This window comes from Equus quagga, chromosome 7 (assembly GCF_021613505.1).
Source record: "Equus quagga isolate Etosha38 chromosome 7, UCLA_HA_Equagga_1.0, whole genome shotgun sequence".
NCBI lineage: Eukaryota > Metazoa > Chordata > Mammalia > Perissodactyla > Equidae > Equus > Equus quagga.
In genome coordinates, this window is record NC_060273.1 from 82,953,138 (window position 1) to 82,976,953 (window position 23,816).

General features: G+C 37.3%; 1 protein-coding gene across 2 annotated transcripts in view; it reads right to left on the reverse strand.

The window, feature by feature from the left end:
* Positions 1 to 23,816, reverse strand: part of DDX46 (DEAD-box helicase 46) — a 59,261-nt gene that overhangs the window by 22,293 nt on the left and 13,152 nt on the right. For both annotated transcript variants that reach the window (XM_046666661.1, XM_046666659.1), the window contains exons 6-15: positions 22,945 to 23,096; positions 22,038 to 22,151; positions 21,317 to 21,482; positions 19,952 to 20,072; positions 19,194 to 19,369; positions 18,135 to 18,256; positions 16,370 to 16,448; positions 14,295 to 14,377; positions 5,601 to 5,765; positions 5,021 to 5,183 (exon numbers count right to left, since the gene is read on the reverse strand). In XM_046666661.1, coding sequence (XP_046522617.1) covers positions 5,021 to 5,183; positions 5,601 to 5,765; positions 14,295 to 14,377; positions 16,370 to 16,448; positions 18,135 to 18,256; positions 19,194 to 19,369; positions 19,952 to 20,072; positions 21,317 to 21,482; positions 22,038 to 22,151; positions 22,945 to 23,096 — 1,341 coding nt within the window. The remainder of the gene's footprint in view (positions 1 to 5,020; positions 5,184 to 5,600; positions 5,766 to 14,294; positions 14,378 to 16,369; positions 16,449 to 18,134; positions 18,257 to 19,193; positions 19,370 to 19,951; positions 20,073 to 21,316; positions 21,483 to 22,037; positions 22,152 to 22,944; positions 23,097 to 23,816) is intronic.

A 23,816-nucleotide genomic window follows, 5' to 3' on the forward strand; every position in this document is an offset into this window, starting at 1 on the left:
GCAGGTATGTGATAAGATGAAAACAGAGTTTTAAGAACAACATGCTCTTCAAACATTTTTTTCATAAACGATAATTACCTGGCCTTCTGTGCTCCAACAAATCTCTAACAAAAAAGTCAAGCGATCATGTAATGTTCTGATTGCTATACTGAGAAAATTATATCAAGTTAAGAAGACCAGGAGGGGGTAGAACACAAGCCACTCTCCTACCTCCTGCCTTCCCCCCTCCCTGACCAGACCCGAGGAACAACAGGCAGCTCTGTAGAAGTGGCAACACTGAGAGTCTCTGAGCTTCTTTCTCCCTATTCAGAAGAGTAAGCAGGAATAAACAGCTATGAACTCATTTAGTGATAAGTTGTACAAACTAGCCTGACTGCCCTTTACAGAGATCGATCTTAAAAGAGCAGAAATACTACCATCTCCATCCTTACAAATGACCATGTTCAGTACTTTCTCTCATTTGGTCACAATTCAGAGTTAGTAGCATCTTGTGGTTGTAATAACCCTAGCAGGAAGAATGGACCCAATGTTTTGTAGTTTGTATTTCTGTCTTCTAAAAGGGTACAAAATTGTATGTATTTCAGACATGGTGACACCCACACTTTTCACTACTAATGCCATTACACTGTTTATTATGTATAAAAGCATATTACTTACACGTGCACATTAGGAATTTCATGGTTACACCTTTTATTTTGAGGAAGACTGGCCCTGAGCTAACATCCGTGCCCATCTTCCTCTAGTTTATATGTGGGACGCCTTCCACAGCATGGCGTGCCAAGCAGTGCCATGTCCGCACCCAGGATGCAAACCGGCAAACCCCAGGGCCACCAAAGCGGAACATGCGAACTTAACCACTGCGCCACCGGGCCGGCCCCAACACCTTTTAATTCTTAAAAAGCCCTAAATAATTTCTCATTTAATACATATATAGCAAATAGGCCTTTATTTACTTACACATTAAGAGAGCTTAAAGACAAGACTTATGATCAAAACAAAACTTCTCTCTGGTTTTCCTTCAGAGATTCAAAACTGTCTGTTCTACAACAAAGTGACCTGATAAAAATGTCTAAGCTAATGCATACATTTTTATATGTGCACTGAATAGAAGCATTTACTTTGAGACACAAGATCCACATGGACAGACCTGTTTTAATGAAAATATTTCAAAAGTACAGAAAGACAAATATAGGGCAGAGAAGAAATCACCAAGGGAGAGAAAGCTGAGCCCAGTGTTTCAAATGGGGGGAATAACTAAAGTTCTGGACTAGAAGCTTTGCAGCTAACAGCAACCAAAACATTTTCAGGATGGTGACACTAATATGGCAAAAAAAAAACACTCTGTGTAAGTCAGTATTGACTATTTATCCTAATGATTAAAGTAAATGTGGAAATTCTGGAAAGGTCAAAAATACGGAGATAGTAAAAAGACCAGTGGTTGCCAGTGGTTGGCGGAAGGGAGGGATGAATAGGAAAAGCACAGTGGATTCTTAGGGCAGTGAAAATATTCTGTATGATACTATAGTGGTGGACACATGTCATTATACATTTGTCCAAACCCAAAGAACGTATAACACCAACAGTGAACCCTAATGTAAACTACGGACTTAGGGAGACATTTTGTGCCATAGTAGGTTCCCTGATTGTAACAAATGTACCACTGTGGTGTGGGATGTTGATAGTGGGGGGAGGCTATGCGTTGGTGGGAGCAGGGAGTATACAGGAACTCCGTAACTTCTGCTCAATTTCGCTGTGAACCTAAAACTACTCTAAAAAATAAATTCTACTTTGAGACTGGCTCAGTGGCACAGTGGTTAAGTTCACGCACTCTGCTTCAGCAGCCTGGGGTTGACCAGTTTAGATCCCAGGTGCAGACCTACGCACCACTTATCAAGCCATGCTATGGCAGGCGTTCCACATATGAAGTAGAGGAAGATGGGCATGGATGTTAGCTCAGGGCCAGTCTTCCTCAGCAAAAAGAGGAGGATTGGCAGCAGATGTTGGCTCAGGGCTAATCTTCCTCAAAAGGAAAAAAATTAAATTAAATTAAAATAAAGTCTATTTAAAAAAAACAGTAAATACAAAAAGATCAAAATTAAAATGAAATGACTTTGGCATAAGAGAAACATAGACCAATGGAATCAAGTAGAGAGCCCAGAAATGAACTCTCACATAAACGGTCAACTGATCTTGACAAGGGTGCCAAAAATCATTCAGTGGGAAAGGACAGTCTTTTCAACAAATGGTGTTGGGCAACCAATATCCATGTGCAAAAAAAAGGGAGTTGGACTCATATCTTACACCATATACAAAAATTAACTCAAAATAAATCAAAGACCTAAACTTAAGAGCTAAAACTTTTAAACTGTTAGAAGAAAATAGGGAAAAATTTTCATAACCTTGGATATGGCAATGATTTCTTGGATATAAACACCAATAGAACACGCAAGAAAATAAATAAACTGGACTTCAAAATCAAAAACTTTTGTGCAGCAAAGAACACTACCCAGAGAGTGAAAAGACAACCCACAGAACAAGAAAAATATACACAGATCTGATAAGAGTACCATCTAGAATATATAAAGAAATCCTACAACTCAGCAATGAAAAAACAAAACAGGCTGATTAAAAAATGAGCAAAGGCTGGGGCTGGCCCCATGGCCGAGTGGTTAAGTTCGCGCGCTCCACTGCAGGCGGTCCCGTGTTTCGTTGGTTCGAATCCTGGGCGCAGACATGGCACTGCTCATCAAACCACGCTGAGGCGGCGTCCCACATGCCACAACTAGAAGGACCGACAAGGAAGAATATACAACTATGTACCAGGGGGCTTTGGGGAGAAAAAGGAAAAACTCAAAAATTAAAAAGAAAAAAAAAAAATCAGCAAAGGCCTTGAACAGACATTTCTCCAAAGAAGATATACAAATGCCCAATAAGCACGTAAAAAGATTCTCAACTTCATTAGCCATTAGGGAAATGCAAATCAAAACCATAATGACATACCACTTCACACCCACTAGAATAGCTATCATCAAAAAAAAGAGAAAAAAACAAATGCTGGCCAGGCTGTGGATAAACTGGAACCCTAGGACATTGCTGGTTAGAATGCAAAATGGTGCAGCTGCTATAAAAAATAGTTTGGTGGTTCCTGAAAAAAGTTAAAATACACTTATCATATGACCCAGCAATTCCATTCCTAGGTATATACCCAAAAGAAATGAAACAGGAACTCAAGCAGATACTTGTACCTCAATGTTCAAAGCAGCATTACTCACAATAGTCAAAAGGAAGAAACAACCCAAGTGTCCATAAACAGATGAATGAATAAAGGAAATGCAACATATACATACAATGGAATATTATTTACCCTTAAAAAGGAAGGAAATTCTGATACAACATTGATAAACCCTGAAGACATGCTAAGTGAAATAAACCAGGCACAAAAAGACAAACACTGTATGATTCTACTTATGTGAACTATCAAAGAACAGGCAAATTCACAGATAGAGAAAACAGAATACAGGTTACCAGGGTCTGGGGGGAAGAGGGAATGAAGTTACTGATTAATAGGTACAGAGTTTCTGTTTGAGATGATGAAAAATTTCTGGAAAGATAATAGCGATGGTTACACAGCATTGTGAATATTCTTACTAAGCCACTAATTTATACACTTAAAAATGATTAAAATGGTAAATTTTATGCAATGTATATTTTATCACAATAAAAAGAAAGGAAAACATAATGAGTCATTTTCAAACATGAAAACTTAACCAAATACATATCCTCAAAGCCCTTTTAATTGCATCCCACAGGAAGCCTCGTGTGGTAGATTATATTTTCCAAAAATGACAGCAAAAGTTTATCCTATCCCACATGATCTTCTGCATATGGAATGACACTCTCCCATCAAGAGGGAGAGTCTATGCCTCCATCCCCTTGAATCTGGGCCAATCTCATGATTATTTTCACCTACAGAATATGGTGGAGGGGCCAGCACCATGGCCTGGTTAAGTTCGTGCGCTCCGCCTTGGTGGCCCAGGGTTTCGCCGGTTGGAATCCTGGGTGCAGACATGGCACCACTTGTCAAGCCTTGCTGAGGTGGCATCCCACATGCCACAACTGGAAAGACCCACAACTAAAAATACACAACTACGTACTGGGGGGGCTTTGGGTAGAAAAAGAAAAAAGATTAAAAATCTTTAAAAAAAAAAAAAAGAACATGGTGGAAACGAAAGTTCTGCCAATTTCCAGTATCATCCTTAACTGGCCTGGCAGCTTTTGGTTCTTATCTTCTAGCCAAGCAGCCTCAGAGAGAAGCCCACAAGAAGAAGAGCCAGGACCCCTAGCCAACAGCCTGACTGAGCTCTCAGTTTAGAGCCAGTATCTACTTGCAAGCCATGTAAGTACCACAAATTGGCAGTGCATCCTCAGCCCCAAGTGAGCCATCCCAGTAGACATAGCATGAAACAGAGACTAGATGATGTGCTGAACTCTACTCAAACTGCAAATGCATAAACAAAATAAATGACGGTTGCCATTAAATTTTGGGGTGGTTCGTTACAAAGCCATAGGTTACCAGAATACTTTGTTAAAGGGTAATTCAAGCTGTCTCTTGTTCCACATCTTTAGTGTTCTAAGTCCCACATATACGTAACAATGGCGACGTTAGACAGAAATTAAAATGTTACTTTAAAATTTCAATTAAAGTTCTAATGTGAATCATGAAAACCTCCAGGTAGCATGGGACAATGAAAAGAATATAACATGAATCACAAAACTTTTAGTTTAAGTCTTCCTTAGCTGGTTAATGGCTCGGGAATTTGGTCAAACCAATGTATTGTTGTCTTATTTTCTTTACCTCTAAGATAGAATAATACTTACCTCCACAGAGCTGTTGTGAATAAAAACTGAGATAGATGATACAAAATTTAGTTCTAAGAGGATAAAGCAAATATTATCATTCAGAACACGTAACAACGCTTGGCCAAGTTAAGTACTTAACAGATATTTCATTAAACATTACCTCCATGAAGAGACATGCAAGGATAAGATGCTCTCATTAAATCTTTCAGAAGACCATCAGCATGCTCCTGCTTATCCACAAATATAATGACCGATCCCGATTCTTGGTAATGGCCTAGAAGCTCAAGTAACTTCAAGAATTTCTTTTCTTCTTCAATCACAATCTGAAAACACCAAATTGCATCAAGTTAATGGGGTAAAAATGCCAACATATCCCTTGAAGAAAAATACTCCCTTTATTTGTGGCTACTGGATAAATGACAACATCTTGCTATATAGGCTTGCAAATGTGGGCAAATGATCATCCGTTCTCTCTGCCTCCTAACCTCACATACTATTTACCAAACAATAAGACAGTTAGGTGACATTTCTATCTACCAGCCCACCAATTCTGGTGGGAAAAACTAAAAAGAGCATTTTAAACGGCCAGTTCCACGGAATAGCATATTCAATTGTATCTGCTACAATATTAAAGGCTGTAGTTGTATACTATTTAACCTACACCACAAACAATGATTCCAAAAGGATCACACACTGCCTAACATCCAGGGAATTGGGAGTTTTCTAAAGATTGTACCCACCACTTGTTGCTCCACATCCGAGCAAACCACACTCCTGCCTCCCACCTGCACTTCAATGGGTTTACTCAGGATTCTGCGAGCCAAAGCCTCCATTGCTCTGGGGAAAGTAGCTGAAAACATAACTGTCTGTCGGTCAGGACGGACATTATCCACAATGCGCATGACCTAAGAAAACATTACAAATAAATATGGTGAGTGTAGTCTCCAAAAATCATACAATGTTAAGACCAAGTAGAAGGAACTTTTGAGAATATCTATTCAGTGACTTTTAAATGTGTTACCTTAGAATATTACAATTGATTTTACCCCATAATTTGCTCCTCTCATAGTGTTCCCCTCTGAAGAAATGGTAACTCTAGTCATTCATAGGTTTAGGCCAAAAATCTAGGAGCCATCCATGATTACTCTCTCACCTTCAATCCATCAAATATTCAGTAGTCTCAATCCTCAAACTCTTATCTAGGATGCAACCATTCTCCATGGGTATCACTGTTTTCCTTCATTTGTTCAACACATTTTTACTGAGCAACCATTATGTGCCAGGCATTGTTCTAGGTGCTTGAAATATGCAATAAAAAGAGACTAAAACATGTCTTCATGGAGTTTATATTCTAATGAGGTTGGTGAGATAAATATATTATGTGTCAAATGATAAGAGGTACAGAAAGAAACAGAACAATGTGGGTGGACACACTGTTGAAGGGGTGGGATTTAGGAGACAACTGCCTCAGTGTCTACAGAGCCCTGGAGGAATCAGGGAGTCCTAGCATGGTGACTCGTATAAACAAGAAAAAAACACCTATGTGTGATTCAAGGTAGATAGTGGTGAGTGGTTGGAAATTGGGAAGGGTGATGGCCTTGCCGGGAATATACAATTCTAGGACCAGACTTTCACTCCAATCAAAGACAATGTGAGGGGCCGGCCCGATGGCCGAGTGGTTATGTTCGTGCCCTCCATTTCGGTGGTCCAGGGTTTCGCTGGTCAAATCCTGGATGTGGAGGTGGCACGGCTCATCAAGCCATGCTGAAACGTCCCACATGCCACAACTAGAAGGAGCCACAACTAAAAATATACAACTATGTACCGGGGGGTTTTGGGGAGAAAAATAAAAAATTTTTTAAAAATAAAAATAAATTTAAAAAGATGATGTGAAATCTGTGAAAGGGGCAGTCCTATCCAAGGCACTTGGAAATCCTGGGTTCCCTATCCAAGCCTCAACCATCTCTCATCTGGATTATTTCAACTGTCTGCCAACAGGTCTCCCCTGCCTTTACTCCTGCCCAAATTGAAATCTATTCTCCACAGTGCAGCCAGAATGAAGGCTTTAAAATACTTGCCAGCACTTTCAGTTAAAGATTATTTACCACAGGCATTTACATCTCCTACCCAGAAAAAACCTGTAAAATGCAACAGTACAGGGATTGTTTTAAAAGACTGCACAAACCAACAAAGACAAAGTCAGACAGGAGATGGTAGCAACAACATTTTGATTAAGTGGTAACTAACTTAGCAGACCCAAGAAAACTAAATCATAAAATGAAAATGAACTAGATTTTCAAGCAGCAGTTTCCCTCACACCCTATCCTGGTTCCTCCTCTTCAGGAGAGTTACTCTTCACCATCTAATCTTGACACTAATTTCAGAATCAACTTAAGTCCTCTTTAAAGTTTTCCAGTAAAATTTCATAATTTTCCCCAGATATATCTTACACATATTGTGTCAGGGTTATTTTTTCATGCTTTTGTAAATTATATCTTTTTAAAGTACATTTTCTAACTTATGGGGAAAAAAATGTAAATGATTTTTGTTTACTGACTCTGTGCTCAGAAACTTTATTATTTTCTTTTGTTTTTTTAGAGACTGGCACCTAAGCTAACATATGTTGCCAATCTTTTTTTCCTTCTTCTCCCCAAAGCCCCCCAGTACACAGTTGTATATCCTAGTTGTAGGTCCTACTATGTTCTTATCAATTCTAATCATTTATCTGTAGATTATTTTGAGTCTTCCACAAAGACAGTCACATTATCTGTAAATAACACTTGTTTCTTCCTTTGCAAACATTATATACCCTTTTCTTGCTTACTGTGCTAGACTTGCAGAAAAATGCCGAATGAGTGTTAACTATTTTACCTTGTTTCTTTATGTTAATAGTTTCAAAATTTCACCTTGAGTATAATGTTTGCTCTAGGCCTTTTTAAACAAATACTCTTTATTCGATAACAAAGGTTCCCCACTAGTCTTAGTGTACTGAATTCTTAAACCATGAGTGAAATTTTACCAAATGCCTTTCTTACATTATTTGAGACAATGGTTCATTTTTTCTGTCTATTCTGATTATAGGGTGGATTATATTACCTGATTTTTCTAATTTTTCCAGTGTTGCATCCAAAGGATACTAACTTCAATATGATTTATTACCTATTTTAAGCATTGCTATATTTGGTTTCCTAATATATTTTTTAGGGTTTTTGCATCACTATACATGAAACTATAACTTAACTTGTTTGATTTTCAGATCAGTATTATATTGGCCTATAAAATGGAATAGCCACTACCGAAAAGTCTGACAGTTTCTTAAAAAGTTAAACATACATTACCATACAATCCAGCAATTCTACTCCTTGGTATCTACCCAAGAGAAGTGAGGACATATGTTCACACAAAGACTTGTATGCAAAGGTTCATAGCAGCCTTATTCATAATAGCCAACAAGTGGAAATAATCCAAACATTCATCAAGTGGTTAATGATAACCAAAATATGACACATATCCATACAATGGAACACTAACTACTCAGCAATAAAAGGAATGAACCACTGACACACGCAATGACATGGATGAACCTGAAACACATTATGCTAAGTGAAATAAGCTAGATGTATACTGCATGATTCCATTTATAAGAAATGTCCAAAAAAGGCAAATCTATAAAGACAGAAGGCAGATTAGCGGCTGCCTCGGGCTGGGATGGAAACAGGAAACAAACAGGCACAAGGCATCTTTCTGTTCTAAAACTGGATTGTGATGACGGCATACAAATCTGTATGTATGAATTTCTCTGCTTGAAATCTTCTAATAGCATCTCAACACATCAGAATAAGATCCAAATTCCTAGCCCAGGAGTATAAGGTTTTTTTTTTGTGTGAGGAAGATTAGCCCTAAGCAAAATTGCTGCCAATCCTCCTCTTTTTGCTGAGGAAGACTGGCCCTGAGCTAACATCCATGCCTATCTTCCTCTACTTTATATGTGGGACACCTACCACAGCATGGCTTGCCAAGCAGTGTCACGTCCGCACCCGGGATTCAAACCAGCAAACCCCGGGCTGCCAAAGCAGAATGTGCGCACTTAACCACTGCACCACCGGGCCAGCCCCAGGAGTACAAGGTCTTATATCTCCACCACATCACCAGCACCACATCTCTTTCCGCCCTCTGACCTCCTACCTCCTACTCTCTCCTACCACTTCCCCTTCCTTCATTCTGCTCCAGGGACACTGGCCATCAAGCTCCTGACTCAGGGCTTTTACACCTGCTTTTTGCCTATAACACTTTCCTCCCAAATATCCCCATGGCTCAGTGCCTCACTTTATTCAGGTCCTAGTTCACAAGTCACCTTATCAGCGAGGCCTTTCTTGAATATCCTTTATGAAGTAACATCCCTTTCTGCTCTTCTCCTTTCATCACTTTCTAGTACCTTACCCTATTTTTCCTTCACACTACATACCATCTGACATACTATTTGTCCATTTCTCTTCATTAAAAAGTAAATTTGCATTGTGTATATATAGCATATCTTCTTTATCCAATCATCAGTTTCTGGGCATTTAGGTTGGTTCCATGTCTTGGCTATTATAAATAATGCTGCGATGAACACAGGGGTGCATGGGACTCTTGGGATTGCTGATTTCAGGTTCTTAGGATAGATACCCAGCAGTGGGACGGCTGGGTCACAGGGTATTTCTATTTTTAACTTTTTGAGAAATCTCCATACTGTTTTCCATAGCGGCTGCACTAGTTTGCATTCCCACCAACAATGTATGAGGGTTCCTTTTTCTCCACAACCTCTCCAACATTTGTCACTCCTGGTTTTGGCTATTTTTGCCAATCTAACGGGTGTAAGGTGATATCTTAGTGTAGTTTTGATTTGCATTTCCCTGATGATTAGTGATGACTACTCAGCCATAAAAGAGGACAAAATTGTTCCATTCGCATCAACATGGATGGACCTTGACAGTATTATGTTAAGCGAAATAAGCCAGACAGAGAAAGACGAACTCTATATGACTCCACTTACAGGTGGAAGTTAACATATAGACAAGGAGAACTGATCGGTGGTTACCAGAGAAAAGGGGGGGTGGGGGGAGGGCACAAAGGGTGAAGTGGTGTACCCACAACATGACTAACATTAATGTACAACTGAAATCTCACAAGGTTGTAATCTATCATAATCTCAATAAAAAAAAAAAAGCTAAAAAACAAAAAGTAAAAAAAAAAAAAAAGGTAAATTTCATGAAAGCAGGGACTTTTGGTTCATTGCCATTTCCCCAGCAGCTACAATGTGTACCACATGGTACTCATCCAATTAACACTGAATGACTGAAATACATTAATGAAAAATTAGGAATCATTAACCACGCTTAGTCTGACAACATGAGTTTGGTAGTAGTATCACTGCAAGTTCACATAAGCATATTTAATGTATCAATCTTTTAAGACCTTACATAAAAAGCATCATAACTTTCAGATACTTGATCATCTACCAAGTCTAAGGACTGCTCATTTAGTCTCAACTTCTCATTTTACAGATGTAGAAACAAAGGTCAGACAGACAATTCATACTAAAGCCCACATTATGGACTTAAAAATCTCTTCAAAGAATATATAATATACATCCTTCCTTCCTAGAATGTTCACAAATGACTTTGTTTTCAGCATATGCACAAAGACAAACGAAAGGAGAAAAGTTTTCAGGAGAAACAAAGCTAACTCTTTCACTCATCATAATACGAACAGAAATCTTCCTGAAGTAAGTTACAAATCCTATGCTTCACGTAACAGTCCACTGCACGTGGGAGCTTAGATTTACCTCATGAACACCTATTACTGCTTAGAGTTGTGAAGATGCCCCTAGAATGACCCCAAAGTCATGAAACACTTTTTCAGTTATGACTGGGCAGGATTTTGATTGCTCTCTCCCCCTCACTTGGCTATCAGACTGTTGGTTACTGATTAAAACGTGTTCCTGAAACTTTTCAGTATGCTCCCTCTAACTCACAGTACCAGATACTGTAAGTCAGCTATGAATTGCCGAGAAAGTCCACACACTTCTCCTTTCACACTCACAGGCTAAAACTAAATACATCAGTCCAGTCACTTATGTTACAAAGTTGGCAATTTTTCCACTTTTCATTGATTCAAGGTCTAGATCACTGGTACATGCTCTTTTTAAAGATGTTCTAGGGGCCGGCCCCGTGGCTGAGTGGTTAAGTTCTCGCACTCAGCTTCAGCTGCCCAGGGTTTCCCCGGTTCAAATGCTGGGCGTGGACATGGCACTGCTCATCAGGCCATGCTGAGGTGGCATCCCACATGCCACAACTGGAAGGATCCACAACTAAAAATACACAACTGTGTATTGGGGGCCTTTGGGAAGAAGAAGGAAAAAAATAAAATCTTTAAAGATGTTCTAAAAGTTTATCCCATTCTGTCTTATATTTCTCTCAACGATGTGCAATGCTTTTCTTGACCCTTATGAAAATAATTTGCTACAAGAAGGTTAATGATTTATTTACTCACCAAAGTAAATATGATAACCTTAATTTTTAAGTCATAAATTAGATCTGTGATGTTGATATGTATGCTGGTAAAAATTACCCTGGACTAGGGGCCGGCCCAGTGGTACAGCAGTTAAGTTTGCACGTTCTGCTTCAGCGGCCCAGGGTTCGCTGGTTCGAATCCCAGGTGTGGACATGGCACCACTTGGCAAGCCATGCTGTGGTAGGCATGTAAAGTAGAGGAAGATGGGGACGGATGTTAGCTCAGGGCCAGTTTTCCTCAGCAAAAAGAGGAGGATTGGCAGCAGATGTTAGCTCAAGGCTAATCTTCCTCAAAAATAAATAAAGAAATAAAAGTGGAAACCTGGAGTAAACTTCTTTAGAATCTTCAGCTCACTTCATTTTGTGTTATGCATCTGTATAAACAATAAATTTAAAGCATTCTTGACTTTCTTAGTAATAAAAATAAAACATGTTAATAACTATTTTGTATAATTAATAGGAACAATATCTACACTTTGATCAAAGGATGTAGATCCATGATGGGTAACTTAAGCTAAAGATCAATTTCCACATCCAATCAGTTTCTTGTTACTCTGTTTCTACTAAATTACAAAACAAGAACAAATCCAGAAACTATGGAGCAATTTCTCATGGAAAAAACAACTTTTAATACTCTTTCAGGTGCTAATTTTAATAAGATTCCAATTTCAGATACAGTAACAAATGGATTCCTAATCTACTCTTCAGCTGTATTTGGTTCTGAAAGCATTTCTTCACATCTATTACAGCACTTAAAAAGACATCCACTAATAATTCCATAGTGTTTTCTTAAGTAAAAATAAAAAATCAATACGGTTTAAGAAAGAGGAAGACTAAGCAATCAAGCCATTTGCACCAGTTTGGACTTCATAAGAATCCCATTATCTTATCCTTCACAGTAAAAACTTGTTTTGGCTCTGAAAGTGTTAGCTTAAAACAATTCAAAAAAACTTGCTGACATGTCTTTCTGCCTTCCAGCCTGTACTCACTTCAACGCGGAAAAGCAGAGTCCTGTACCTGCTGCCCCGTCACTGTACAACACGTACATCTACACTCTGAAAGATGGGCACGCACTGGCCATGACTGGATTTAATTCGCAACTTTCACTACTTTCTTCAATACAGAATCATGTATGGAGGCATGGCGCTGCCAGCCAACTCTGCTCTAGATGTCAGTGTGCAGACGTGTATCCAGCAGCACCAGCTTTGATTAACATGAGAGTACCTTTACTTGCTGAATGTCCAAACAGTGGTCTGTGGCACTGAACCCTGACCCAGAGTTTAATGTACAACAAAGCTCCCAAAATAATCATTAACTTAAAATTTCTTCTCAACAGCTTTTTAGCAATCAATAAATAAACAATAACTCAGCATTTCTTCCTCAAGAACTTATGCAGACGTAGGTACTTAGGGCAAGGGATGATTCACACTTTGCATATCAATGGGTCATTTTGACCCCATTCTGGAAAAACTTAATTGAGTCACCAGCAAGGCCGTTATCACTATACCTACCTTAAATATTATAAAATCTAAGATTTCCCATGAGTGGGCAAGAAACAGTAACGGGCACCTAGTCCATCCCCATCTGATCCTTCAATTCCCTCTGCTCTTTTTCCACAAAGGGACCCCTTGCCTCTACTCAAACACATGGATAAAAAGCATATTCAATATCTGCCCCCTCCCACAAAGTAACATTTCATCTTCAAATAATGCTTCTCCAGTCCTCCCTCACATTATGCTCAGATCAAACTCCCTATAGCTCTCCCGCTGGGTTCTGGTTCTACTCCTTGGGATCCAAAAGATAAATTCAAAGCTTCTTTCATACAATAAACTTTATCAAAGAGTCAAGGATGCTACTCCAAAAGAAATATTCCTCATTCCTTTAACTATTTGTCACATGGTTCAAGTGTTACTATAATCCTATTTACTCTCTTTTGTGCTCCTCTATGTCTCACTTAAAACGTGGTCCCTAAATCTAAACACAATAGGGCTGGCTCCACTGGCCTAGTGGTTAATTTAGGAGTGCTCTGCTTTGGTGGCCTGGGTTTGGTTCCTGGGCACAGACTTTTACCACTTGTCTGTCAGTGGTCATGCTGTCGTGGTGGCTCACATAGGAGAAAAGAGGAAGATTGGCAATAAACGTTAGTTCAGGGCAAATTTTCCTCAGCAAAAAAAAAAAAGGGGGGGGGGGTTAAAAAAAATAAATCTAAACACAATATATGCACTATATATGCAAGCAACACATTTTTGGACAATACACGAATAAAATGAAAAGACTGAACAGGATGTTAATCTTATCCTCTTCTAATACCCAAATTCTATTATCACAGTTTCTGAAAAAAATTTATTGTTTTTTTTGCAAGACAGCACACTGACAACTCACATTGCTCTTTTCGTTAAGAAAAATTTCTACGAGCTTTTAACATGTGTTTCTCTAAGTTTATATCACTGAAATCTTATATCTGAGCAAAGAGCACGTCTAAGCTAGACAAATGCTTCGGACCTTACTTTTTACATTTGGAGAATGTAAATGACCTGTACTATCTAAATCATGAGGTAGTTAAAAGCATGAATTAAAGCAATGTATTTGGACGTACAATGAAAACTTTAAAATATGAAAGCTTAAGCTTCTATTACTAGCACTCTAATTTTACCAATGATGATTTTAGATGGTTAAGGAAAACCTGCACAAATACCTCCTGAACAAGTTTCATGAGGAATTCAAAACATAAATATCTAAAGTCCCTATGTCCTTAACCCAGTGTATGACCACACACCAGAAATGTGTGTGAGATTTTCAGAAATCATACAAACATTTCATTCTCATGGCCGTTACAAAGATTATTTTATAGTTCAGAACACTATGAAATTTGATGATTACCTGTGGTTCAAAACCCATGTCAAACATTCTGTCTGCTTCATCCAAAACAACATATGTCACTCTTCGAAGATTTGTAACCCGACCTAAGATGAGGGAAAAAAATAAAGACAAAAAGACAACTAAAAATCAGTCACAATTCATTTTATGACTACCAAGAACTTAAAAAAACTGTAAAGGGAACTAAAATGCCTGACTGAACCAGAGGGGTAAGTTAGGTATCTTTAAACAGTGAAAAGAAATTTTGGTCTACAATGTCTTAATCTAATGGCAAATACTTTCTGACAGTGGGTATATGAGGCCCTTTATTTTGTCAAACTCGTCTCTTGCATACCATCATAGGGCCTGAAGAACCTGTAAAATTCAGAAAACAGCCCTCTCCAAAACACATCATAAAACTAAGACTGAGATGAAGCATCGAGCCACATCAGCCATTATCTGACAGCATCACCTAGGAAAAAACATATTAGAGATTACAGCGTATGTGTGGAAAGCAAGTTCCAGTGCTAACTATTTCAGACGCAGAAAACCTCTCTTCATATTTTTATTACCTGCTTCTATATAGTTAGAAGCTTCTAATGGGCATGGCAAAACATTAATGACAAGCTATTCAACATTTTTAGGTAACAAACATATTACACAAAAATTTTAAATACCAAATATATTACATATCTATTTTTTCCTATACAAAGACACAAATCCAATTTTATAATGTCCTCCCACTAGTTTAAATAAATGCAACTGGCTTCTTAGCCAGTGAAAACTAAACAGATATACAGGAAACACTTTGTAAAGGATGAACACATGCATTTCTATCAATTGTTGAATCAATCACCTGACAAAAACATATGTAAAATAGTTAATAAATATAAATCAAAAGGACAGATAAGGGAAAAAGGCAAAATCAATCAAGATGAATTTCAGGAGACTTAATCAATGCAGCATTGAGAAAAAACAAGGGATTATTTCATTAGCATCCAACCCAAAACTTTTCATATGCTGTACAAGCACAAGGACTTATCAAACAATTTCATTGTCACTTTGCCAACTTCATGTATAATTAAATGTATACAGAAATTCAATCACAATGCTATTAGAAACATGCATTACTCACAGTCTTTAATAACTCTATTATGTACATTGAATACTGCAATGGAAACCTTTAAAAGCATTTTCTTCAAAAAATAGAAATGAGCCAAAATAAATGCTTTCTAATATTTAAAGTATTCCATACTAACATCTGCAGCCCCAATTAGTTTTGAAAGGTTGGGAACAGCATTAAATTACCTACCTTTGATGGTTTAAGTCTCGGAAGCCCAGTTCTATAAATCTTGCAGGGCCTTTCTCCACAGAAGTTAAATAATGTCAACAGTTTAGTAACAGTTTTGATAGGGAATAATTTAACAAAGCACAACATTTGAGCTAAAAACATGCAATATTTACAAAAGATAAAATTTCTTGAAGCTGCAATATCTTAATATATCCAGTATTGTAAGAAAATACTAGCTCCTGTAGAAAAAAAGTCTAAATTTTAAGATAAAGAAAAAGACAGTCCCGCACACTTTTAAAAGCAAAGTCTGACAAAAACTAGATTAAGAGGGGCTGGCCCCGTGGCCGAGTGGTTAAGTTCGCGCACTCCGCTGCAGGCGGCCCAGTGTTTCGTTGGTTCGAATCCTGGGCGCGGACATGGCACTGCTCATCAGACCACGCTGAGGCAGCGTCCCACATGCCACAACTAGAAGAAACCACAACGAAGAATACACAACTATGTACCGGGGGGCTTTGGGGGAGAAAAAGGAAAAAAATAAAATCTTTAAAAAAAAAAAAAAACTAGATTAAGAATCCATGTGAAGTACTAAAAAGATCAAATGGCCTTAGTTCTGGGTGGAAATTTTAAATTAAATTGCAAAAATATTATGAATGCTTACAACAATAAGCTTGTTACAATACAAATTTTAAGATATTACAGCTTTAAGAAAAAATGTAGAAACCTTCGGTGGTTTCTTGTATCTGCTTTAACAAAAATGTATAGAATTCAAAAAAGAGAAAAAAGAACAAAAAAAATACCCCTGACTTACCACTGTTAGCCGCTAACATGTCAATCATTCGACCAGGTGTGCAAACAATAATTTCAGCACCTCTTTTCAGCTCTGCAATCTAATAAAAAAGACAAAATTTTATAGTCTATTTATCACTAATGCTTATTTAAACAGATCTGAAAATCCTCCCTGTGGTTTTTGCACAGCTCCATAAGGTCAGACAGTGAGGTCTGGATTAGAAGACTCCAAAGCTTCCTGCGTAGCGCTCCAGAATGCTGGAGCACTGCTAGAGAACAGGCAGAAGCAGCATGACTACATCGTGCTCTAACTCTGAAATCAACTAAAACTAGAGACTTTTTACCAATTTTAATTTAACACAGTCCCTCAAAACCAAGAAAGGAACAAGACAGAGCAGTAAATATAGCAATTATACAGACTGATGCTTTTCAAATTGAGAGTTGTTTCCATTAGTGAATCATGAAATCAGTAAGTCACAACCAGAGTTTTTAACATGAAATAGAATGGAAAATATCAAATGCATTAGACATCATAAAACTTTTGTTTGACTTTTATATAACTTTAACATGCATGCATGCAAGAGGTTATTTTGTCAATGTATTTCTTATTATTGGCTGTGGTAAAAACAAAAAAAACTGACAAAGACAAGCTTAGAAAACAACTAAGTTCAAGTGTTTAAAATAGCATTTTAAAAAAATTTATTATAAATTATTTTAAAAAGCACATATTCCCAAAGTACATTCTAGAACCTGAGAACACTAGTCCTCAGAAAGGGTTTTGTGGTTGAACAAGTTCAGAAAACGTCTCAATTTATCCCATTTTTCTAGTATCACAATATACATTAGTTTATTAAAGACTAAGAAGTCTTGGAGGAAAGAAATCTATTTTAACTTCACAAAATCCAACGTTTCCAAAACTTATTTGATCACCGAACCCACTTTTTTCCCTTCTTCTAGCCAAAGCAAAATATCCGATGACTATCATTCTTTAGAAGACACTTGGAGAAATGCCAAACTAAAGAGAGTAAATGAAGGTATGTTTAAATAAGTCTTGCTAAAATCATGTAAGAATGCAGATGAAACTCTGACATTAATGCATCCCACTCATCGCCACCTTTTAAAGATGTCACATTGGGGCCGGCCCGGTGGTGCAGTGGCTATTTCATGTGCTCTGCTTCAATGGCCCAGGGTTCGCAGTTCAGATCCTGGGCATTGACCTACACAGCGGTCATCAAGCTATGCTGTGATGGCATCCCACATAGCAGAACTAGAGTGACTTACAACTAGGATATACAACTATGTACTAGGGCTTTGGGGAGGAAGAAAAAAAGAGAGAAAAAGAGGAAGATTGGGAACAGATGTTATCTCAGGATGAATCTTCTTCACCAAAAACAAAAAGAGACAGAGAGAGAGAGGTCACATGGATTAGAGAAAATAAATGCTGGTCCAAGAATCAGAAGACCTAGATTCTAAGACAAACTAAGCCTTATTAACATAAAGACTTTGGCCTTTTACTTAAACTTCCCGAATATTTCCTTATCTGTAAAATGTAAAAAGTGTCTGCCTTCTGTGAGTGGGGTAAGAGGAAGGGGAAAGTTAATGTAAAAATAACTTTAAAATATAACATTTACAAAGTTCATTCTTACTATTATTTTCACATCTCATTATTTTTTAAGATTTTAGAAGCAATCACTATACAAAACACTAAAACGAAAAATCATTTTACTTTATTAAATCATTCAATTTAAGAAAAGAATGGAAAAACCAAGTGTTCTTTTTATAACTACCTGCTCACTGATTCCTGTTCCTCCATAAACACAGACCACTCTAAGTCCCAAAGTCTTCGAAAACTTCTTACATTCTTTAGTAATTTGTAAAGCCAGTTCTCGAGTTGGAGTCATGATGACAGCTGAAAAGATAAAAATGTCAAAAGCCTAACCACCAAAATTCTCGGGAGGCTATGCTTTAAAGTGTTAAATTTAATCTCTGCAATAAAGTTCAGGTCTCTTAGTCTAATTTTTAAGTTGTTTTATGTACCTCAGAAAACTCTATTTCAAAGCTGTATAATAGCAGAGATTGTGGCGAAGGATACTTTTAAGCAGATTTTAAGAACATGCTATAGAAAGATGAATGAGAGTCAAGCGCCTCGCTTAACCCTGGGAAACCGCTTGGTGGAACAGAATGCAAATCATTCTCAATTGCAACTCACAGAGCAAAGATAATCAAGTGACTCACTGTGCTGCAGAGCCATGCCAAGGCTTCCAGAAACAACCTTGGTCTGGAGGGCACAGATAGAGGAGAAATATACCATGGCCTCTGTTTCCAAGAGAGGAGTGGAACAACTTTCCAAAACCCTACTCAAATTTGCAGAAGAGATCTCTGCCAAATGAATCAAGAAATCTGAATCTGAAGACCTCATCCTGAAAGAAATGCTGGCACTATAGCCTTTTAAGGCCAAAAAAAAAAAAAAAAAAAAAAAGGAAAACGCATTTCCCTACAATCATCTCTGTTGAGTTTATAGATCCACTGATACTGGGCTAAGAACAAACCTCAACATAAATAAACAGATAGATGCACGAGGAGTCTACCTGCCGAGTCAGAGTTTAAAAATTGAGCTGTGCCAGGAGAGGCTGTTTTTGTACTTCTGAGATGTCACTCCAGAGCTCTGAAGATTCTCACTCCACCTGCTGGTAAGGGGAAATCAGCCCCAAAGTGCCAAATTTATAAAGAAAATGTACATAAAGACATCTTTATTGTTATAATTAAGAACATATCAAAGTATCAGGTCTGATTAACTGACAACAAAGTCGCTATCTGGCCAAATAGTTTAATGAAAGGGATTGTACCTATTGGTCCCTCTCCTTCTTCTAAAGACCTCTGGTCCATGATGTGTCTAAACATGGGCAACAGAAACGCAATGGTCTTTCCGCTTCCAGTCTTGGCAATACCGATCAAATCTCGTCCAGACATTATAGCAGGAATTGCTTGGGTTTGGATTGGCGTGGGCTTTTCATAGCCATGCCTTAAAAATCAAACCAAAAGAAGTCAAGGTAAGAATTGAGATCTCTGGGCCTCTCAAAGTCCCACAAAAATAAGCTTTTCCAAAATGTGGTATATCCATACAATGAAACATTATTTGGCAAAAAGGAACGAAGTACTGAGACATTCTACAACATGGATGAACTTTGAAAAGACTATGCTAAATGAAAGAAACCAGTCACAAAACACTACACTATTATGATCTCATTTATATGAATTGTCTAGAACATACAAATCTATACAGATAGTAGATTAATGGTTGCCTAGGGTACAGTCAGAAGACTGACTACTAATGAACACAGGTCTCTTCTGGGAATGATGAAAACATTCAACAATTAGATTATGGTGATGACTGCATAACTTCATAAATACACTAAAAATCACTGAATTGTACACTTTAAAGGGTAAACTTCATGGTATGTAAATTATATCTCAATAAAGCTGTTTAAGAAAGAAGGTAAGTTTTTCTATTAGAGTAAAAATGTAACCAACGGAAATATTTGTGTGAAAGGGCTAGTTTGAGCAGCAAGACATTCAAAAATGTGGACAACCACTAGCCACTTACTTTTTGAGAGAATTTAAGATCTTCATGGAAATTCCACACTGGACCCAAGATTTAATTGGTTTAGGGCAACCTTTTCCCTTGACTGTAATGCCCTCCATTTCCAACCGAAATACATTCACCTCTACAAAACAAAATCCACATAAAAAACTCTTAAATATTGTTCTATTAGGGCCTTCTACTTTTCAATTAGGCATGGTAAGATTAAGTATCTTCAATTGTTTTTTTTTAGTGCTATCAAAGGCAATTCCATAGAAAAGCTATGGGGGGGCCAGCCCCAAGGCCAAGCAGTTAAGTTCACACGCTCCACTTTGGCAGCCCAGGGTTTTGCCAGTTTGGATCCTGGGCACAGACATGGCACCGCTCAACAAGCCATGCTGAAGCAGCGTCCCACATGCCACAACTAGAAGGACCTACAACTAAAATATACAACTATGTGGTGTGGGGATTTGGGGAGAAAAAGGAAAAATAAAATCTTTAAAAAAAAAAGCTATGGGAAAAAGCACTGGACAGCTTAGCTCAGAGACACAGTTAAAGTAATTACAACTGCAACTAAAGAAATACCCCAATTTCTACAATTGTGTCTTAAATTTCAACAACAATAAAAGAACAATGATGGACAAACACTACAACGTTGTTCTCCAAGAGTTGCCCAGATTATCCGTATACTACCTATATTACACAGATTCACATTGGTGCCTCTCTCTCAAATCCCAGAAGGAAAAGGCTAACAATATCTTATTTGCTAACTTAACAAAAAGAGCATCTTCAGGGGCCAGCCCAGTGGCGTACTGGTTAATTTTGTGCGCTCTGCTTCAGCAGCCTGGGGTTTGCAGGCTTGGTTCCCAGGCATGGGCCTACACACCATTCATCAACCCATGCTGTGGTGGCGTCCCACATACAAAATAGAGGAAGACTGGCACAGATGTTACCTCAAGGACCATCTTCCTCAAGCAAAAAGCAGAAGATTGGCAACAGATGTTAGTACAGGTCCAATCTTCCTTCCTCATCAAAAAAAAATATTTATATATATGTATATGCATATAAAAATATATACAATGTATATAAAAACATAAAAAGAGTATCTTCAATCCTAAAAATCTCAACTATGTGGGCAAACTAATTTTTGCTCATTTTTTCAATACTTCCAAAACACTGATTCCTCACTGCTCTGAATCCTTATAGACGATGTTCTCACTTTCTAGAATGACTTCTCATCTTCTGGTTCCCTCCTTCATTTCTCCAGGTGAGCCAGCCAAACCCCTTCTATTCATGTATCAACTCACAGGCCTGGCCACATTCCTCTCAAAGTGAAGTCTGTCCTCCTCTTTTCCCACAACAACCAATAAATGAATAAAAGAATTTTACCCTCTTGAGACATTTTTGCTAGTTCTGGAACTTCAACATAAAAGTTTTTTCTGAATGGTTCATATTCAATTTTTCCATGATCTACTGGTTCTAGAAGCTTTCTCTGTTTTGTCTGATAGCCTGTAAGCGCTGTCTGAAGATCAACTTCTTCCTCCTCTGAAGAATACTACAATTAAAAAAAAAAGTCAAGAGCTAAATCCATCACTATTTTCTCCTTATGGAAAGCAATATTCCTAGCTTTTAAAATCCTCCACTCCTAGAAAATATTCTTCAGCTTTTACTTTTTTACTTTCCAAATTTTTCAACTTAATTTCTTTTTTCTTTGCACTTACAGAAAGTTATAACAATATAAAGCTAAAATAATAATTCTTATATGGCTTTAATGAACTTTTGCTATAGTTCTCTCCATATAAATCTCTACAATGCATGTTAACAGGAAGAAATTTAATTCATTCTGTCACTTCATTTCTTCTCTCCCTATTGTATGCCTGAGGTGAGCTGATAAGGAGCAAGCGGGAATCAAAAAGTGGGCACAAAGAAAAGGTCAAAGATATCAGAATGTTCTATACCAACTGGGTATTTAGCTACACTATTGTTGAGAACAGCAAGAATTCCTCCTAACATTAGTTTGCATAAGTGAAAAGCACAGCTCCATTAACACTTTCTAACAAATACTTCTACGATACTGTCACGAACAAAGCCAAAGTTAATGAAAAATTACCTCCATTGCATCCTGGTCATTCTCCATCAGCTCACCTTTCTTCTTATCAGAATCTACAACTGCCTTTTTGGTTGTCACAACAGTGACAACTTTTGTGACCGTTGGCCCAGACTTCTAAAATAAAAAAGGAATATAAAATATTTTGCAAAATTGAAACATTATATGCCAACTGAAACACAATGACTGTCACAATTTATAATTCAAATTAATTAGCAACTGAATTAATGAAAAGAAGTAGTCTGCTTTCTCCTTACTAATTTGTTTAAATTTTAAAATGTAATATAATTGTATTATATTTTGTAGTACATTCATATACACATAGTTTATTGTATAATATATCATTTTACAGAATATTATGCAAAACTTTCACTTTAAAAATAAAAAATGGTATTTTTCACTCATTGTACCAGCCAGACACTGTTCTGGGAGCTTAGAATGAATCAATAAGCAAAACAGATAAAGGTCCCTGTTCTTGGGGAGCTTTTATTTTAAAAGGGAGAAAGGACAAACAATAAATACAATAAAAAATTAAATTATATAACTTGTCAAAAGGTAATAAGTGCTATAAAAAGAGAAAAATAGACTAGAGTAAAAGGAATCAGGGGTACAACAGATGGAAGCACTGGAGAAGTCTGGAGAGGACCTACTGAGAAGGCAACAAGTAAGAAAAGATACTCAACAAAGATGATGCTGGTATGAGTGACTTCTGAAAGAACATTTACAGCCAAACTTTACTAGTACCTACAGTACTTAGAAAAAGCACTAGCATTTCTGAGATTGGGGAGGAAACAAAAACATTAACATTATAAAGTCATGTGAGTCAGCAGTAGGTCAATGTAACAATGAATTCAAGTTATCCAATTAGGAACATAAACCTTTAAAAATAAAATAAGAGAAAATTCCATACCTTTTCATTTCCCCCACCACCTTTCACACTTCTCATATTAAATTTTTTTACTTCCTCTTTCACTTCTTCCATGTAAGCATCTAATGGATCTAATTCCTCGCCCTCCATTTCATTTCCTTCCTTTTCAGCTTCTGCAGGATCATCTTCATCATCTAAAATATCAGAATATACCTTCTTTGTACATGCGTTTCAACAGGAAATACTTCACAATCAGACCACACCCCACCATTTTAACCTCTTCTCTCACTACCCAAACACCCTCCTTCCCAATTAACCCAGGCACACTGCAATTCAAATACTCACACTTGGAAGTTTTAAAATCAAGGATGTATTAGTTTTGAATAATATAATAATAATAAAAGTAGTAAAACAATAAGTTATAAATTGTTAAACTGAAAAGAGGCAAAAAGATTAATTATGCCTTAAAAATGAATCTCCAGTATTACATTTTACAACTACACTATTAGAAGCAGAAATAAAAACTTTGTCTGCTAAATGGTACATTTATTTCTTTTCTTTCAATTACCCTTCTTTAAATTACAAAGAAAAAATAACAGTACACTCTTAATTCAAGACAATCCTATCTTTTTTACATAACTAAGACATCATCACCAATTGATACAATCCACTCCTCTATTTAAACTACACTGTGGAACTTTCACAGAAAATGAAAAATTCACAAGAATTTTCACAGAAAATAGACCAAAATTTTACCTTCTATAAAATTTCACAGTTCCACTTTAATTAAACCTGAAAAGGCAAATTCATAGAGGGAGCAGAAATGTTTGTCTTCTAAGTTATGAAAAATCAGAGGAAGGACTTGAAAACATGCCCTTAATTTACCCTCATGACTAACATTCTTATTTGTAGAA